General features: G+C 39.2%; 1 protein-coding gene across 1 annotated transcript in view; it reads right to left on the bottom strand.

Annotated features, from left to right (window-relative positions):
* Positions 1 to 19,592: 19,592 nt before the first annotated feature.
* Positions 19,593 to 20,130, bottom strand: part of CWH43 (cell wall biogenesis 43 C-terminal homolog) — a 95,811-nt gene continuing 95,273 nt past the window's right edge. Inside the window, exon 16 of the mRNA XM_031664446.1 lies at positions 19,593 to 19,857. Coding sequence (XP_031520306.1) covers positions 19,779 to 19,857 — 79 coding nt within the window. The 3' untranslated portion in view covers positions 19,593 to 19,778. The remainder of the gene's footprint in view (positions 19,858 to 20,130) is intronic.

Genomic DNA, 20,130 nt, shown 5'->3' with positions numbered 1-20,130 from the left:
GCAGTAAAAAACTAGAAAAAAGCTACCTGTGAACCTGCTTTGTGATGGATGGATTCAGCACACAGAGTTAAAACTTTTTTTTCATTCAGCAAGTTGGAAACACTGTTTTTGTAGAAACTACTAAGGGACATTTCAAAGCCCACTGAGACCTATAGTGAAAAAGAGAATACCCTATTATAAAAACTAATAAAATTATATCTGTGTAACTGCCTTGGGATAGGTGGGGTCAGCTCATAGATTTAATATTTCCTTTTGATTCAGCAGGAGGGAAACACTCTTTTTGGAGAATCAACAAAGAGACATTTCAAAGTTCACTGAGGCCTACAGAATATCCCAGGGTAAATACTAGATAGATGCTATCTGTCAAATTGCTTTGCCATGTGTGGATTAAACTCACAGAGTTAAACTCCCTTTTCATTCAGCATGTTGGGAACACTTTTTTTTTTTTTTTAGAATCTGCAAACGGACATTTCCAAGCCAACTGAGGCCTTTAGTGAAAAACCAAATATTCCATGATAAAAAAAAGAAAAAGTACCTGTGAAAGTGTTTTGTAATGTATGGATTCAGCTCACAGAGATAAACTTTCTTTTGATTCAAAAGGTTGGAAACACTCTTTTTGTAGAATTTACGATGGGATATTTCATAGCCCTCTGTGGCCTATACCAAAAAAATGAATATATCCTGCAATCAAAACTAGAAAGAAGCCATCTGTAAAACTGCTTTGCTATGTTTGGATAGCTCACAGAATTAAGCATTTCTTTTGACTCAGCCCATTGGAAACTCTATTTTAGTAGGATCTTTGAAGGGACACTTAGAGCACTCTGAAGCCTGTAGTGAAAAACTGAATATCCAAAGATAAAAACTAGAAAGAAACTATCTATGAAACGGCTTTTTGATGTGTGAATTCAGCTCAAAGAGATAAAGCTTTCTTTTGATTAAGTAGGTTGGAAAAACTTTTTGTAGTATCTGCAAAGTGACATTTCAAAGACAACTGAGGCCTATGGTGACAAACTGAATATCACGTGAAAAATCTAGAAAGAATTTACGCATGAAACTGCTTCATCATGTGTAGATTCAACTCACACAGGTAAACCTTTCTTTTGATTCAGGAGGTTGGAAACACTCTTTTTTATAATATGTGAAGGAACATTTCAGAGCCCACAGAAGCCTATATAAAAAAACAATTATCCCATGATAAAAACAAAAAGAAGCTATCCGTGAAACTCCCTCATCATGTATGGATTCATTCTTTTGTCTCAGCAGCTTGGAAACACTCTTTTTGCAGTTTCTGCAAAAGAAAAATTTCAGAGCCCGCTGAGTCCTATATTGAAAAACTGAATATCTCCCAATGAAAAGTAGAAAGAAACTATCTGTGAAACTGCTTTGTGATGTGTGGAATCAGTTCACAGAGTTAAACCTTTTATTTTGGTTCAGCAAGATGAAAACATCCTTTTTGTAGAATCTGAAAAAGGACATTTCAGAGACCACTGAGGACTATGGTGAAAAATAAATATCCCGTGATACAAACTAGAAAAATACTCTCTGTGAAACTCCTTTGTGATGTGTGGATTCAGCCACTCATAGGTAAACCTTTCTTTTGATTCAGCAGGAGGAAAACACTCTTTGTGTAGAATCTACAAAGGGACATTTTGAAGCCCACTGAGGCCTATAGAAAAAAAAAAAAAGAATATCCCAAGATTTAAAAAATCATAGAAGATATCTGTGAAACTGCTTTGTGATGTGTTGATTCAGCTCACAGAGTTAAACTTTACATTTGATTCAGTAGGTTAAAAAAACTTTTAGCAGGATCTGCAAAGGCATATTTCGGAGCCCATGAAGGCCTATAGTGAAAAATCCAATGCCCCATGACAAAAATTACAAAGAAACAATCTGCGAAACTGCTTTACCGTGTGTGGAACCAGTTCACACAGTTAAATCTTTCTTTTAATTCAGCAGGTTGAAAACACTCTTTTTGTAGATCTGTGAAGGGACATTTCAGACCCCACTGAGGCCTATCATGAAAAACTGAATATCCCGTGATTAAAAATTAGAAAGAAGGTGTCTGTGAAATTGCTTTGTGATAGGTGGGTTCATTTCAGAGGGTTAAACCTTTATGTTGATTCAGAAGGTTGGAAACATTCTTTTTGGAGAATCTGTGAAGGGTCGTTTCAGAGCCCACAGAGGCCGTCAGTGGAAAACCAAATATGTAGTGATAAAAAAAGAAAAGAAAAGAAAAAATAGAAACTATCTGTAAAACTACTTTGCTATGTGTGGATTCCGCTCACAGAGTCCAAACTTTCTTTTGATTAAGTAGATTGGAAACTTTCCTTTTGTATAATCTGTGAAAACACGTTTCGGATATCACTGAGGCCAATAGTGAAAAATTGAATTTTCCAAAATAAAAAGTAGAAAGAAGCTACTTGTGAAACAGCTTTGTGATGTGTGTATTCAATTCACGAAGTTAAACTCTTCTTTTGATTCACAGCTTGGAAAAACTCTTTTTCTAGAATTCTAGAAGCCACATTCAAAAGCCGACTGAGGCCTTTGTTGAAAATCTGAATATCCTGCAATAAAAACTAGAAAGAAGCTATCTGTGAATATGCTTTGCCATGTGTGGATTCAGCTCACAGTGTTAAATTTTCCTTTTGATTCAGCAGGTTGGAAACACTATTTTTATAGTATCTATAAAGGGACATTTCAGAGCCCAATGAGGCCTATAGTGAAAAACAGAATATCTCCTGGCAAAAACTTGAGAGAATCTATGTGTGAAGCCTTTCTTTGACTGAGAAGGTTGGAAACACTCACACTCTCCTTGCACAATTTGTGAACAAAAAATTCAAAGCCCACAGAGGCCTATAGTGTGTAAATGAATATCTGGGAATAAAAAATTGAAAGAAGCTGGGGGGCGGAGCAAGATGGCCGAATAGGAACAGCTCCAGTCTCCAACTCACAGTGCGAGCGACACAGAAGACCGGTGATTTCGGCATTTTCAACTGAGGTACTGGGTACATCTCACTGGGGAGTGCCGGACGATCGGCGCTGGTCAGCTGCTGCAGCCCAACCAGCGAGAGCTGAAGCAGGGCGAGGCATCGCCTCACCTGGGAAGTGAAAGGGGGAAGGGAATCCCTTTTCCTAGCCAGGGGAACTGAGACACACGACACTTGAAAAATCGGGTAACTCCCACCGCAATACTGCACTTTAAGCAAACAGGCACACCAGGAGATTATATCCCACACCTGGCCGGGAGGGTCCCACGCCCACAGAGCCTCCCTCATTGCTAGCACAGCAGTCTGTGATCTAGCGGCAAGGCAGCAGCGAGGCTAGGAAAGGGGCGCCCGCCATTACTGAGGCTTAAGTAGGTAAACAAAGCTGCTGGGAAGCTTGAATTGGGTGGAGCTCACAGCAGCTCAAGGAAACCTGCCTGTCTCTGTAGACTCCACCTCTGGGGACAGAGCACAGTAAACAATAACAAAAGCAGCAGAAAACTCTGCAGACGCAAATGACTCTGTCTGACAGCTTTGAAGAGAGCAGTGGATCTTCCAACACGGAGGTTGAGATCTGAGAAGGGACAGACTGCCTGCTCAAGTGGGTCCCTGACCCCTGAGTAGCCTAACTGGGAGACATCCCCCACTAGGGGCAGTCTGACACCCCACACCTCACAGGGTGGAGTACACACCCCTGAGAGGAAGCTTCCAAAGCAAGAATCAGACAGGTACACTCGCTGTTCAGAAATATTCTCTCTTCTGCAGCCTGTGCTGCTGATACCCAGGCAAACGGGGTCTGGAGTGGACCTCAAGCAATCTCCAACAGACCTACAGCTGAGGGTCCTGACTGTTAGAAGGAAAACTATCAAGCAGGAAAGACACATACACCAAAACCCAATCAGTACATCATCATCATCAAAGACCAGAGGCAGATTAAACCACAAAGATGGGGGAAAAGCAGGGCAGAAAAGCTGGAAATTCAAAAAATAAGAGCGCATCTGCCCCAGGAAAGGAGCGCAGCTCATCGCCAGCAACGGATCAAAGCTGGACGGAGAATGACTTTGACGAGTTGAGAGAAGAAGGTTTCAGTCCATCAAACTTCTCACAGCTAAAGGAGGAATTACGTACCGAGTGCAAAGAAACTAAAAATCTTCAAAAAAAAAGTGGAAGAATTGATGGCTAGAGTAATTAATGCAAAGAAGGTCATAAACGAAATGAAACACATGAAAACCATGACAGGAGAAATACATCACAAATGCACAAGCTTCAGTAACCGACGCAATCAACTGGAAGAAAGAGTATCAGCGATTGAGGATCAAATGAATGAAATGAAGCGAGAAGAGAAACCAAAAGAAAAAAGAAGAAAAAGAAAAGAACAAAGCCTGCAAGAAGTATGGGATTATGTAAAAAGACCAAATCTACATCTCATTGGGGTGCCTGAAAGTGAGGGGAAAAATGGAACCAAGTTGGAAAACACTCTGCAAGATATCATCCAGGAGAACTTCACCAACCTGGTAGGGCAGGCCAACATTCAAATCCAGGAAATACAGAGAACGCCACAAAGATACTCCCTCAGAAGAGCAACCCAAGACACATAATTACCAGATTCAATTGCCAAAAGTTGAAATGAAGGAAAAAATCTTAAGGGCAGCCAGAGAGAAAGGTCAATATTACCACAAAGGGAAGCCCATCAGACTCACAGCAGATCTTCTCTCTCGGCAGAAACTTCAAGCCAGAAGAGAGTGGGGCCAATATTCAACATTCTTAAAGAAAAGAATTTTAAACCCAGAATTTCATATCCAGCCAAATTAAGCGCTCTTATAAGTGAAGGAGAAATAAAATCCTTTACAGATAAGCAAATGCTTAGAGATTTCATTCACCACTAGGCCTGCCTTTACAAGAGATCCTGAAGGAAGCACTAAACATGAAAGGAACAACCGTACCAGCCATTGCAAAAACATGCCAAATGTAAAGACCATGGAGGCTAGGGAAGAAACTGCATCAACTAAGGAGCAAAATAACCAGTTAATATCATAATGGCAGGAAAAAGTTCCCACACATAACAATCTTAACCTTAAATGTAAAATGGACTAAATTGCCCAATTAAAAGACACAGACGGCAAACTGATAAAGAGTCAAGACCCATCAGTCTGCTGTATTCAGGAGACCCATCTCACACTCAGAGACACATAGGCTCAAAATAAAGGGATGGAGGAAGATTTACCAAGCAAATGGAGAACAAAAAAGCAGGGTTGCAATACTAGTCTCTGATAAAACAGACTTTTAAACCATCAAAGATCAAAAGAGACAAAGAAGGCCATTACATAATGGTGGTAAAGGATCAATTCAACAGAAGAGCTAACTATCCTAAATATATATGCACCCAATACAGGAGAGCACCGTGATTCATAAAGCAAGCCCTGAGACTTACAAGCAAAGAGACTCTAGGACTCCCATACACAATAATGAGACTTCAACACTCCACTGTCAAACATTAGACAGATCAACAAGACAGAAAAGTTAACAAGGATATCCAGGAATTGAACTCATCTCTGCAGCAAGCAGACCTAATAGACATCTATAGAACTCTCCACCCCAAATCAAACAGAATATGCATTCTTCAGCACCACATCGCATTCTGCATCTGCAAATTCACCAATGCACTGGGAAGCGCAAAGCACTCCTCAGCAAATGTGTAAGAACAGAAATTGTAACAACCTGTCTCAGACCACAGTGCAATCAAACTAGAACTCAGGACTAAGAAACTCAATCAAAACCGCCCACTACATGGAAACTGAACAACCTGCTCCTGGAATGACTATTGGGTACATAACAAAATGAAAGGGCAGAAATAAAGATGTTCTTTTTGGAAACCAATGATAACAAAGATAACAACATACCAGAATCTCTGGGACACATTTTAAAGCAGTGTGCAGAGGGAAATTTAGCACTAAATGCCCACAAGAGAAAGCAGGAAGATCTAAAATTGACACTCTAACTGCGAATTAAAAGAACTGTGAGAAGCAAGAGCAACACATTTGAAAGCTAGCAGAAGGCAAGAAATAACTAAGATCAGGGCAGAACTGAAGGAGATAGAGACACAAAACCTCCAAAAATCAATGAATCCAGGGAGGTGGTTTTTGAAAAAGATCAACCAAATTGACAGACCACTAGCAAGACTAATAAAGAAGAAAAGAGAGAAGAATCAAATCGATGCAATAAAAATGATAAAGGATATCACCACCGACCCCACAGAAATACAAACTACCATCAGAGAATACTATAAACACCTCTACGCAAATCAACTGGAAAATCTAGAAGAAATGGATAATTTCCCTGACACCACGCCTTCCAAGAGTAAAACCAGGAAGAAGTTTCGAACTCTGAATAGACCAATAGCAGGTTTCTGAAATTGAGGCAATAATTAATAGCCTACCAACCAAAAAAAGTCCAGGACCAGATGGATTCATTACAGCTGAATTCCTCACCAGAGGTACAAGAGGAGTTGAAAATTCATTCCTTCTGAAACTATTCCAATCAATAGAAAAAGAGGGAATCCTCCCCAACCCCATTTTATGAGGCCAACATCATCCTGATACCAAAGCCTGGGTAGAGACATTAACAAAAAGAGAATTTTAGACCAATATCCCTGATGAACATCGATGCAAAAAATCCTCAATAAAATACTGGCAAACCGGATTCAGCAACACATCAAAGCTTATCCACCATGATCAGCGGTCATCCCTGGATGCAAGGCTGGTTCTAACGGCAAATCAATAAACATAATCCAGCATATAAACAGAACCAAAGACAAGAACCACATGATTATTCCCAATCGATGCAGAAAAGGCTTTGACAAAAATTCAACAGCCCCTTCATGCTAAAAACGCTCAATAAATTCGGTATTGATGGAACGTACCTCAAAAACAATAAGAGCTATTTATGACAAAACCCACAGCCAATATCATAATTGAATGGGCAAAACTGGAAAATTCCCTTTGAAAACTGGCTAATAAGACAGGATGCCCTCTCACCAATTCTATTCAACATAGTGTTGGAAGTTCCAAGCTAGACAATCAGGCAAGAGAAAGAAATCAGGAGTATTCAGTTAGAAAAGAAGAAGTCAAATTGTCCCTGTTTGCAGATGACATGATTGTATATTTAGAAACCCCATTGTCTCAGCCCAAAATCTCCTTAAGCTGATAAGCAACTTCAGCAAAGTCTCAGGATACAAAAATTAATGTGCAAAATCACAAGCATTCTATACACCAAAGTAACAGACAAACAGAGAGCTAAATCAGGAATGAACTTCCATTCACAATTGCTTCAAAGAGAATAAAATACCTAGGAATCCAACTTACAAGGGATGCAAAGGACCTCTTCAAGGAGAACTACAAACCACTGCTCAGTGAAATCAAAAGAGGACACAAACAAATGGAAGAACATACCATGCTCATGGATAGGAAGAATCAATATCGTGAAAAATGGCCATACTGCCTAAGGTAATTTATAGATTCAATGCCATCCCCATCGTTACTACCAATGAAAGTTTCTTCACAGAATTGGAAACTGCTTTAAAGTTCATATGGAACCAAAAAGAGCCCGCATCTCCAAGAGACAATCCTAAGTCAAAAGAACAAAGCTGAGGCATCACTACCTGACTTCAAACTATACCTACAAGGCTACAGTAACCAAACAGCATGGTACTGGTACCAAACAGAGAGACCAATGGAAGAGAACCGAGTCCTCAGAAATAATACCACACATCTACAGCCATGTGATCTTTGACAAACCTGAGAGAAGGTAAGAAATGGGGAAAAGATTCCCTATTTAATAAAATGGTGCTGGGAAAATTGGCTACCATAAGTAGAAAGCTGAAACTGGATCCTTTCCTTACTCCCTTATAATGAAAATTAATTCAAGATGGATTAGAGACTCTAAAATGTCTTGACCCTAATACCATAAAAACCTAGAGTAAAAACCTAGGTAGTACCATTCAGACATAGGGCATGGGCAAAGACTTCATGTCTAAAACACCAAAAGCAACGGCAGCAAAGCCAAAATTGACAAATGGGATCTCATTAAACTAAAGAGCTTCTTGCAATAGCAAAAGAAACTACTATCAGAGTGAACAGGCAACCTACAGAATGGGAGAAAATTTTGCAATCTACTCATCTGGACAAAGGGCTAATATCCAGAACCTACAAAGAACTCAAACAAATTTACAAGAAAAAAAAACAAACAACCCCATCAAAAAGTGCTGATATGAACAGACATTTCGTAAAAGAAGACATTCATACAGCCAACAGACACATGCAAAATACCATCATCACTGGCCATCAGAGAAATGCAAATCAAAAACCACAATGAGATACCATCTCACACCCAGTTGAATGTATGACCATTAAAAAAGTCAGGGAAAACAACAGGTGCTGGAGAGGATGTGGAGAAATAGGAACACTTTTACACTGTTGGTGGATTGTAAACTAGTTCAACCATTATGGAAACAGTATGAAGTATCCTCAAGGATCTAGAACTAGATGTACCCATATGACCTAGCCATCCCATTACTGGGGATATACCCAAAGGATTATAAATTATGCTGCTATAAAGACACATGCACAATGTATGTTTATATTGCAGCACTATTCACAATAGCAAAGACTTGAATCAACCCAAATATCCATCAGTGACAGATTGATTAAGAAAATGTGGCACATATACAATTCATGGAATACCATGTTACAAAAGATGAGTTTGTGTCCTTGTAGGACATGGATGCAGCTGGAACCATCATTCTCAGCAAACTATCACAAGAACTGAAACCAAACACCGCGATGTTCTCACTCATAGGTGGAACCGGAAACAATGAGATCACTTGGACTCAGGAATGGGAACATCACACTAACCGGGCCTATCATGGGAGGGGGGGAGGGGAGGGATTGCATTGGGAGTTGTACCTGATGTAAATGACGAGTTGATGGGTGCAGCACACCAACATGGCACAAGTATACATATGTAACAATCCTGCACGTTATGCACATGTACCCTACAACTTAAAGTATAATAATAATAAATTAATTAAAAACAAAAGAAAGAAAATGTAGCACATATACACCGTAGAATACTATGCAACCAAAAAAAAAGGATGAGTTCATATCCTTTGCAGGGATATGGATGAAGATGGAAACCATCGTTCTCAGCAAACTATCGCAAGGACAAAAAACCAAACACTGCACGTTCCCACTCATAGGTGGGAACTGAACAATGAGAACACTTGGATACAGGAAGGGGTACATCACATGCCAGGGCCTGTCGAGGGGTGGGGAGAGTGGGGAGGGAGATATACCTACATTAGGAGATATACCAAATGTAAAGGATGAGTTAATGGATGCAGCACACCAACATGGCACATGTATACATAGGTAACAAACCTGCATGAATGGATGAGTTCATGTCCTTTGTAGGGACATGGATGAAGCTGAAAATCATCATTCTGAGCAAATATCACAAGGACAGAAAACCAAACACCGCATCTTCTCACTCATAGGTGGGAATTGAACAATGAGAACACTTGGACACAAGAAGGGGAACATCACTTGCCGGGGCCTGTCATAGGGTGGGGTGGGGGGAAGGATAGTATTAGGAGATATACCTAATGTAAATGACAAGTTAACGGGTGCAGCACACAAACATGGCACATGTAGACATATGTAACAAACCTGCACGTTGTGCACATGTACCCTAGAACTTGAAGTATAATTTTTAAAAAAAGAAGAAGAAGAAAGAAAGGAACTATGCAAGCAAAAAAAAAAAAAAAGAAAAGAAAGAAATCTACCTAGTGCCCTACTCTAGTTGTGCTGAGTTGCCTCCCAAGCCACAAATCCTTGTTCTTCCCACTATTGCCTCCCCTTTCCACAAGCAAAAGAATTCTCTCACCATGGCCACCACTGCTCCAGACCTACAAAGAGTACTGCCTGGGTACTGTCCATGTTCACTCAAGGTGCAGTGGCTCTTCAGTCATCTTGTGGTGAATGTTGCCATGCCTGAGACTCACCCTGTTAAGACAGTGGGCTTGCCTCTAGCCCAGGGCAGGTCCAGAAATGCCATCCAAGATCTGAGACCTGGAATCAGAGACCCCAGGAGCCTACTTGGTGCTCTGTCTCAGTGTGGCTGAGCTGGTACCTAAATTGCAAGACAAAGTCCCCTTTACCCTTCCCTTTACTCTTCTCCTTTTCTCAAGCAGAAGGACTCTCTCCCCATAGCCACCACAGATGGGACTGTGGTGGGTCGCATTTAAAACCAGTATGTCTCTGAGTATTACCCAAGGCATGGGGAGTACTGCCTGGCTACCATTACTGATTATTCAGGGCCCAAACGCTCTTTAGTCAGCAGGTGATAAATTCTGCCATGACTGGGTACTTCCCTTCAAGGCAACAGGTTCCCTTCTGGCCCAGGGTATGTCTAGAAATGTCACTTGGGAGCTAGGGCCTGAAATGGCTGCCTCAAAACTCTGCTCAGTGCCCTACCCTACTGTGGCTGAGCTGCCATCCAAGTTGCAAGACAAAATCCTCTTTATTATTCCCTCTCTTCTACTCAAGTGGAGGGAAGGAATCTCTCCCAGAGGTTTGAGTTGTGCTGCCAGAGGTTGGGAGAGAAGTGGCACAAGCACTCCTTTGGCCACACTGGCTGGCATTTCAGTAGGTTGCATGTTGCCCAAGTCCACTGGTTCTGAGACCAGCACAGCACGAGGACTTGCTCAGCAGGACTTACTAGTCCTTGTGGCCTAGACTGTCTTTTGAGTTTATTTAGGACCCCCAGAGCACTTTAGCCTGCTGTGAAAGGGCTTGCCAGATAGGTAATTCTCCTCTGACTACGGCTATTCTAAACGCTCCTTTCATGGTCATCAGCTGAATTCTGCATGGTGTTGCTTTCCACTGTGACAGGGTAGCATTGAGTTCCAATGCAAAGTCCCACAATCACTGTACTCTCCCTCCCACCAAGCACACAGATTCTCTCTCCACACCACACAAGCATTGCTGGGAGGTGAATGGAGGCCTTCTATAGGCCGTTCAAGACTGTCCTTCCTAACTCTTCAGTGCCCCTTTCAGTTATATGAAGTTAAACCAGGTACTGTGAATGCTGGTCTGATTTTTGGTTCCTAAGCAGGTGCTTTTTTGTGTGAATAGTGGTTCAATTTGCTGTTCCTGGGGGGAGGACAATTGGTGAAGGCTTCTATTTGGCTATCTTGCCTCATTCTGTTTTTCCTTTTTCATTGTTTCATCCACTGTTCCCAGAATCTATGTGAATCATCTAAAAAGTGTACCGGGATTAAAGCTCAAATGAGAAATGAGAAACAAGAGGATATTTCTTGAATTGCCAGATTCCACTAAGCAGATAATTTGTTGAAGAGAAAGTCCTGAAGATGGACAGCCTGGTCTCCAGAATGGAAGACATTGGCTGCTAAGTCCACATATACTTTATGTCCACTATAAAGTAGGGGGAGAGATCTGGATTCTTCCATTTCCCCCGTAGGACTCTACCTTTTACTGTCTGCAGACCATACCCACCCCAGGTTAGGAGTCACTGAATTACCAAACCTTCCTCCCTCAGGGCACACTCAATAAACTAGTGCATTCTTATTTACAATTTAAAATAAATCTGGGGGAAGAAAGAAAGAAAACAAAATCTAAATTCAACATTTAAATTTAGCTAGCTAAATTTTTAGAAGAAAAAAACAGAAATGGAAATTGCCAGAGATGTTAGAAAATGTTTATGGGGATATTGTTAGAAAGCTCTGTTATGGTAAAAATAAAAAATAAAAACAGAGAGAAATGTTAATATAGTGTCTTATTTTTCTAGGAAGCAGTGTAAATATGAGAATCTGCATGCTTTCTTTCTCTGCAAAGCAAACTGGAATTGAAGAGAAATTAGGTTCCCAGAATCCTCAATCCTCATAGATCCAATGACAGAATACGGGCTTGGTATTATTAACAAGAACCCCAAAGTTCCACAGAATTCATTTAATTTCTAATCTATAGATTTCCTTAGAAATCTTAAAAATAAGGAGAGCTAAGAATATAATTATATTTTGCTGATTTCACAGATTATACCACTTCACTAATCACTTCAAGTTCAACTACGTTATGAAGTCTCCATCACTTCTTAGGAGGGCACCTCCCTTCCTGACAACTTACATAGTAGGCCTTAGCCTCCTTCCCCAAAGATGTTCAGTGGGTCCACTCAGAAGGCCCCCAACTGGAGAAACTATAGTCAGCCACACTCTCACCCCACCTATAATATCAGGGCCTTTGTTTTACCTCAGGATTTTGCAACAACAAGCATCTGTGAAGTCAGGACAGTTAGAAGCACTGGAATAATGATCATCAAGTTAAAGAGGATTAACATAATAGCAATGTTCCACTAGTAGTATGTAATAATAACTATAATAACTTTTTGTTGACTTGCGCACAGCACGCTACTATATGCAGGTTTGAAGGGATTTTTAAGTATGTGTTTATTTTTATATATAACAAACACTACCTTTGTGAATATTAAACAGATACATTTGAAGTTTACCCCCATTTCCCTCTACCTCTGGATCTCAGTTTCTTTTGAGCTATCTTCCAGTTCACAAATCCTGTTCAACTATTTGTCTATTCTGTTGTTAAATCATATCATTGAACTCTTAATTTCAGTTATTGTATTTTTGAGTTCTACAATTTTTCTTTTCTTTTTTTTCAAATCTGCTATGTTGCTTTTTATGCTTTTTATGCTTTTAGTTTATTGCCAAAACATTCAAGCTTGGTTTTTATGTTGGTCAGACCTCACAATTTAAACTGAACCTGATTGGCTAACAGCTTAAAAACTTTTCTAAATAGCTAAAAGCAATGGAGGTTAAAAAGAGGAAGTTGCTTACAAAAGGACTTAGAAAAGTAATAATATTCCCAAATAAGGAAGGAACATAGACTGTGAGCTGGGACATGGCTGTGAGCACATCCAGCACAAATATCTTGGTTTAAGTACAAGGACATAGAATGTACTATGTGCTTGCGAGCATGTCTAGCACATATATCTTTGTTAAAGTACAAGGACATAGAATGTACTTATTCCTTTATGTCTAACAGCTACATAGGATAGGGCTTAACAAAGAGTTATTAAGAAAAAGCAAGAAGGCTTTGAAGAAAGTCTTTAAAAGAAACTATTATTTCTAACATTTATTATTAGTATCATCTTTTAACAAGAATGGAAACCTTGAAGAGGAACTTTTTACTTTCCACATTAAGCACAGAAAGCATAGTTGTTTTACAGTCTGTGTCTGGTAAATCCCATACCTGAAGGCTTAGTATGTTTTTTCCCTTGACTGTTGTTTCTGCTTATCGTGGTTTATGTCCTTGTGTGCTTAGTCATATTTGATTATGCACTGGACATTGTGCACAAGAACTTACTGTAGAAATTTCTTGAGACCTGTTATCTTCCTTCTAAAAGGGTTATTAATTGTACAGAATTTTGTTTTATTTTTTTCCAGGTGTCTGAGGACATGAGCCATCCAGAATCACCTTAGTCTCAATTTAGGGCTTAAGATTTTTTGTGCCACCAAGATCAGGACCTCTCAAACTTTAGTGTGCTTACACATCACCTGTTGATCTTGTTAAAGTGTAAATTCTGAGTTAGATGACTTGGGGTAAGCCCTAAGACTCCACCTTTTTACAAAGCCCCCAAGTGATGTCAGTGCTACTGGTACACGGGCTACATTTTTTAAAAATAACTAAGACTTAGATGACTTAAAGCAACATACAGATTTTTTTTTTCTTTTTTTTAGACAGGGTCTGTCTCTGTTGCCCAAGCTGGAGTGCAGTTGCATGATCTCAGCTCACTGCAACCCCTGCCTCCTGAACTCAGCCATCCTCCCACCTTAACCTCCTGAGTAGCTGGAACTGCAGGCACATAACACCACACTCAGATAATTTTTGTAGAGATGGAGTTTTGCCATGTTGTCCAGGCTGGTCTCAAACTCAAGCGATCTCCCTGCCTAGGCCTCCCAAAGTGCTGAGATTACCAGTACAAGCCACTGTGCCTGCCCTACAGTTCTTTTTGTGGGCTATTTTACTTTCAATTCATTCTAACATGGGTATTTTCTGATTGATTTCTGCTTCCAGTAATTCTAATAGTTCATCTGTAGATTATTTTTCATTTTCTTCATAAACAATCATGTTGTCTGAAAATAATGACAATTGTATTTCTTTTTTTCTAACCTTCTATCATTTATTTGTTTTTCTAACAGTATTGCACTGGCCAGGACCTCTAGTACAATAGCACATAGTAAGCATTTATGCCTCATGCCTGTTCTCAAGAGGAAAGCATTCAATCTTTCACTGTTATCATATTCACCATAAGATTTTGTACATATGCTTTATTAAATTAAGAAAAATTTCCTCTATGCCTAGTTTACTAAGAGATTTTTTGTGGTTTTAAAAATAATGAATAGAGATTAAGCTTCATCAAATGCTTTTAAATATATCATTACATATATTGTTGATATGGAGAATTACATTGATTTTCAAATGTTAAACCAACCTTCCATTCCTAGAATAAATTTAACTTGATCATAATGTAGTCCCTTTTCATATAGTGCTGGATTTGACTTGCAAATATTTTGTTTAGCAATTTTATATCAATGTATATGATAGAGGTTGGCCTATAATTTTCTTTTCATTTAATATTCTTTTCAGTTTTTATATTGTGCTAGTCTGGGTTCTCCAGAGAAGCACAACCACGTGTGTGTGCGTGTGTGTGTGTGTGTGTGTGTGTAGATAGAGACAGAGGCAGAAGGACAGAAAAGACCGCGAGAGAGATGTATTATAAAGAACTGACTTGTGCATTTACAGAAGCTGAGAAGTGCCATGATCTGCAGTCAGCAAGCTGGACCCTAAAGAGAACTGGCACTATAGTTCCAGTCTGATCTGAAGGCCTGAGAACCAGAAGAGCCAACGGTGTAAGTTCCAACCAGAGTCCAAATCTGAAGGCAGGAGAAGATTCATGTTCCAGCTCAAAACTAGGCAAGCAGACAGAGTGAATTCTCCCTTACCCAGCCTTTTTGTTCCATTCAGGCCTACAATGAATTGGATGAGGCCTCTCCACATTGGGGAAAGCAATCTACTTTACTCAGTCTATCAATTCAAATATTAATTTCATCCAGAAACACCCACAGAGGCACACCCTGTATAATGTATAATCAAATATCTGGGCACCTTGTGGTCCAGTAAAATTGACAATAAAATCAACCATCACAGTTACCAAAGTTATGGTGACTTCATGCAAGTTGGGAAGTATTCCTCTTGTTTTATTCTTTGGAAAAAATCTGTAAGATTGGTATTATTTCTTCCATACATAGCTGTTAAAATTCACTGGTAATCTATCAGGGTGTACAGTTTTTGCCGTGGGAAGTTTTATCAGTCAGGATTTAATCAGAGAAAGAGAACAACTAGAGTATATATAAGGATTTATTAGAGACTTGATTTTGCATAGCTGTGGTTGCTGATTAAGTCACCTATAAGGTTATTGTCTTCAGACAATATTAGAGTGTGAAATCTGCAAGGCAGGCCATGGAGAAAGGAAGATGGATGTAAAGTTGTGGAGAGCAAGAACAAGCTGGAAGACACAGGAATGAGCTGGAGCACATGAGAGTAGACTGGAACTGATGTCAATTTTTCTTGCCTCTGACCTTGAATGTTTGGCTCAGAATTTTTGTTTTATGTTTGGTTGTTTAATTATTAATTTTATTTCTTTAGTAAGTTTTCTATTTCTTCTTGTATCTCTTGTGGTAAACTATATTTTTGAGACATTAATTGGTATAAAATTGTTAATAATGTCCTCTTATTTTCTTTATAATATTTGTAAGATCTATAGTTACGTCTACTTTTTCATTCCTGATGTTGGTCAGTTTTGCCTTCTTTCTTTCCTTTTTCTTCTGATCAGTCCTACTAAAAAGTTTTCAATTTTATTAGTTTTTTCAAAGGACTCCACCTTTGGTTTTGTCACTTTTATCTATTGCAGTTGTTTGTTTTCCAGTTCATTAATTTCTGGTCTTTTCCTTTTTTCCTTTATTCTGCTCTCTTTTGGGTTTAATTTTCTGTTCCCTTTTCAGCTTCTCTTGATGGGTACTCCTGTAACTGATTTTTAGTCAGTCTTCTTTTCCAATTCATGCATTTAAGTCTACATATTTTCCTCTAAACACAAAACAATATCATATAACTTTTGATATGCCATATTTTCATTACTATTTAGTTCAAAATATTTTCTGATTTTCCTTGTGGTCTTTTTTTGACCCATGGATTACCTAGAAGTTTATTATTCTATTTCCAATATTTGGGACTTTCCCATTATCTTTTTGTTATTTGTTTCTAGCTTAGTCTTATCACCATCAGAAAATATAATCCTGTATGAAGTCAATATTTTGACATTTGTTGAGTCTTGCTTTTTGGCCTAGCATATGGTCTGTTTTGGTAAATGTTCTGCAGGCACTTGAAAACAATGAGTAACTTGAAGTTCCTTGGGGCACTGTTCTGCACATGTCACTTAGATTAATTGCATTGTTCACACTTTCTCCTTGTTTTAACATTTACTGAGAGAGGTGTATTGAAACCTCCCAATTAGCTAAGCCATTGACATAGAAATTAAGATTCCAAGAGCTTGATGAGTAAGCAGGAGGCTAAAAAATAAAGATGTTAATCTGATTTGCATTAGAAATTAATAGAAATTTGGGGAAGATATGAACAACTAGAGAAGAAAATAGGATATTGCCAAACTACATGATGTGAAGAAGAGAAAAGATTTGCAAAGCAAGGGAATATCTAATTACCCCATTTGAATATGTTTTGAGTTTCTACAATGAAAACCCTTCTCTATCTTCCCAAATAGTCAGTAAAAGTTGCTACCCACTAAGACACATAGTCAGAGACTTTTATTTGTTTCTTTTGAGGAAGTTAAGAAAACAACCAAACTCTCTGTATGCTTGGCATAGAACAGAGGCAGCTCCTGCTGTCTGTTTGTGGATCTGCCTCCCCAGGCACTAACAACGTGTTTTAAATGCATTATTTGCTTGCATTTACCTTGCACGGTAGCATGATTTGGGTGTCAGAAATGCAATGAGACCACGTATAAATTGAAATATGACAGTACAAGGAGATCAGTGAGAGAGATGCCTATAAGAATGTGAGTCTTGTCTCCTTCACTTCCAAATTCACAGAAATCTTGGGAAGACACTGTCTTCTGGAAGGAGTGGAATGGGGGTTCTGGCTGTCTTACCTAGAGTTTAAAGGTAAAGAGACCCCAGTTGGCACATGGGTTATATAACCTTGCAGTATTGTTGTCAGGAGATAACATTGGTAAAGCATCTAACTCAATAGGGGGTAAATAATCAGTAGTTGCTATTCAAGCTGTCTTTGTATTTTCCCATCTCCCACACTTGGTGTTTAGGGCAATGTCTTTTTCAGTTAAGTGACACCTCCCACCACTACCACATGCCTAGTACAGTATAATGGATAAAATGGACACTGAATAAATATGTTTGTTGTTGCCAGATTCCCAAAGATGTTCAAATATATTTTAAGGACTGTGTTGCTTATGTATTGATACAAAACAAATTACCCCATTACATAGTGGCTTAAAACAACAAACAGTTATTATCTGTCAAGATTTGGGACAAGTTAAGTTAGGTGCTTAGGGCTCAGGATCTCTCATGAAGTTGTAGCCAACATGGGGCTGAAGTTATCTGAAGTTTTTCTGGGGCTGGAGGTTCCACATCTAAGGTGACTCACTCTGGCTATTGGCACAAGGCCTCAGTTCCTCACCACCTTTCCATGGGGCTGCTCACAACACAGCAGCTGGCTTCTCTCAGAACCAAGATAGTGAGATTAAGACAGAATCCCCAGTATTGTTTATAACCCAGACTTGGAGTCACATACCATCTCTTTCACTTTATTCTCTTCATTAGAAGTAAGTCACTAAGTCTAGCCCACACTAAAAGAGAAGTGAATGAGGTTCCAGCTTTTGAAGAAACTGCAGGATCACTCATGGACTCATCTTTAAAACCGCTATAGGAATGCAATGTTTTGCACATGGCAATGTTCTCAGTATATGATATGGTTTGGAGTTTGTCCCCACTAAATCTCAAAATAAATCATAGCTTCCATAATCCCCAAGTGTCATGAGAGGGACCTGGTGAGAGATAATTAAATCATGGGGGAGGTCACCCACATGCTGTTCTCATGATAATGAGTGAGTTCTCACGAGATCTGATGGTTTCATAGGGACTTTTCCCTTTTTGCTCAGCACTTCTGCTTCCTGTCACCATGTGAAGAAGGATGTGTTTGCTTCCCCTTCCACCATGATTGTAAGTGCCCTGAGGCCTCCCCAGCCCTGCAGAACTGTGAGTCAATTAAACCTCTTTCCTTTATAAATGATCCAGTCTTGGACAGTTCTTTATAGCAGCCTGAGAACAGACTAGTATGATACACTTTCGTTAAAAAGATCTGAGGAATCTCCTTAGATTGTGATGTAATACTTTTGGAAACTATCTTTCTGACAACTTCTATCCCTGCCCCAAAAGGCAAAGCAGCATTCAGTGTCCTTTCCAGTTCTAAGACTTCAGGTGTCTCCATGGCCAACATTCAAATCATTATCTTCCATGGAGATGGTGCTGTTGTGTTGAATTCTCCCTTTGTCTGCCTACTTGATTCTACAGAAGGAAAATCACTTCATGGGACCCTTCTGTGTGTTAAAGTATGCTTGCTGAGAGCCTGGTGGCCTGACTGATTGGAGACATCAGCACAGGGTGCCATGTACAGCCATGAAGAGGTGTAAGCATGGGGAAAAGACAGACAACCCCTCACAGTTCAGGGAAGGATGGTGATGGGCTGCTGCTCATGTTAAGTCAGTAATAGTCACATGCACGTTATTCTTCTACTAATTAGACTTAATTTGTTAAACATTTTCCCCAGCTTTGTCCCAAGAAGGGTTTAAAATTGCTTGATTTTCACAAGTAATCCTTCCAGCTCACCAACAAATCAATGTCTGGCTGGGTGCAGTGGCTCACCCTTGTAATCCCAGCAGTTTGGGAGGCTGGTGGGAGGATTGCTTGATCCCAGAAGTTTGAGACCAGTCTGAGCAACATAGTGAGACCTCTTCTCTACAAAAAATTAAACAATTAGCCAGGTATGGTAGCAAGCACCTATAGTCTCAGATACCCCAAGGGCTGAGGTGGGAGGATCACCCAAGCCCAAGAGATCAAGGGTACAGTGAGCAGTGATCGCACTACTGCACTTTAGCCTGGGCAACTGAGAGAGATCTTGTCTCAAAAAAAAAAACAAAAAACAAAATCCTATTTTTTAAGCCTTAAAGATCAAGGTGGCAGTGAGCAGTGATCACACCACTGCACTTTGCCTGGGCAACTGAGAGAGATTTTGTATCAAAAAAAGAAAACAAAAAAAAGTCCTATTTCTAAACCTTAAAAAGATAAGACGTTTTTAATTATTTTAACTCCATGGTGAAACTTTCTTATATTACCCCACATTCTATTTTTTATCAAAATTTAGGGAAAACAATTTGGAGAAATGTTTTTATTAAGCAACATGGTTTATAAATTGAGGTAATTTCCCACTGTATAGATACCATGTTTGTTTTTAAGTTGAGGTTGTTCATATGTACTTTCCTACTTTCATTAATCTCTTCTTTTTATCTTACATACTTTTTTTCTTAGATTTGCCCAGCCAATAGCTTCTTGTTTTAAATGTTTCATAAAAAGTATTTAGGAGTATTCATATGAAAATGATGGTTGTTTTCATAATTGTGTCCTTCTTTGTAGGATCCAAATCTAAAAAATTTAAAAAAAAAAATGTCATTGACATGTAAAAACCATTCAGAAAGGTATGTTCTTATGCAAAATTTCAACCATAAAATAAAATAGTAAATGAATAAATAAAAAAGATTCATGCACATGGGAAAGGCAAACTAAAATTTTAACCCCCAAAGTCCTCTTTCCATGGTTACAGATAATTCCAAAAGCACAACTGTTTAAGAATTATTGGCTAACCTTGCCGAAAAATAAGTCTAGATTTTCATTCTAGTCTTGAGTTTGAATAATATT

This window comes from Papio anubis, chromosome 3, assembly GCF_008728515.1.
Source record: "Papio anubis isolate 15944 chromosome 3, Panubis1.0, whole genome shotgun sequence".
NCBI classification, from domain to species: domain Eukaryota; kingdom Metazoa; phylum Chordata; class Mammalia; order Primates; family Cercopithecidae; genus Papio; species Papio anubis.
The sequence above is the reverse complement of the archived record's forward strand: the minus strand, read 5'-3'. Positions and strand labels throughout refer to the sequence as shown.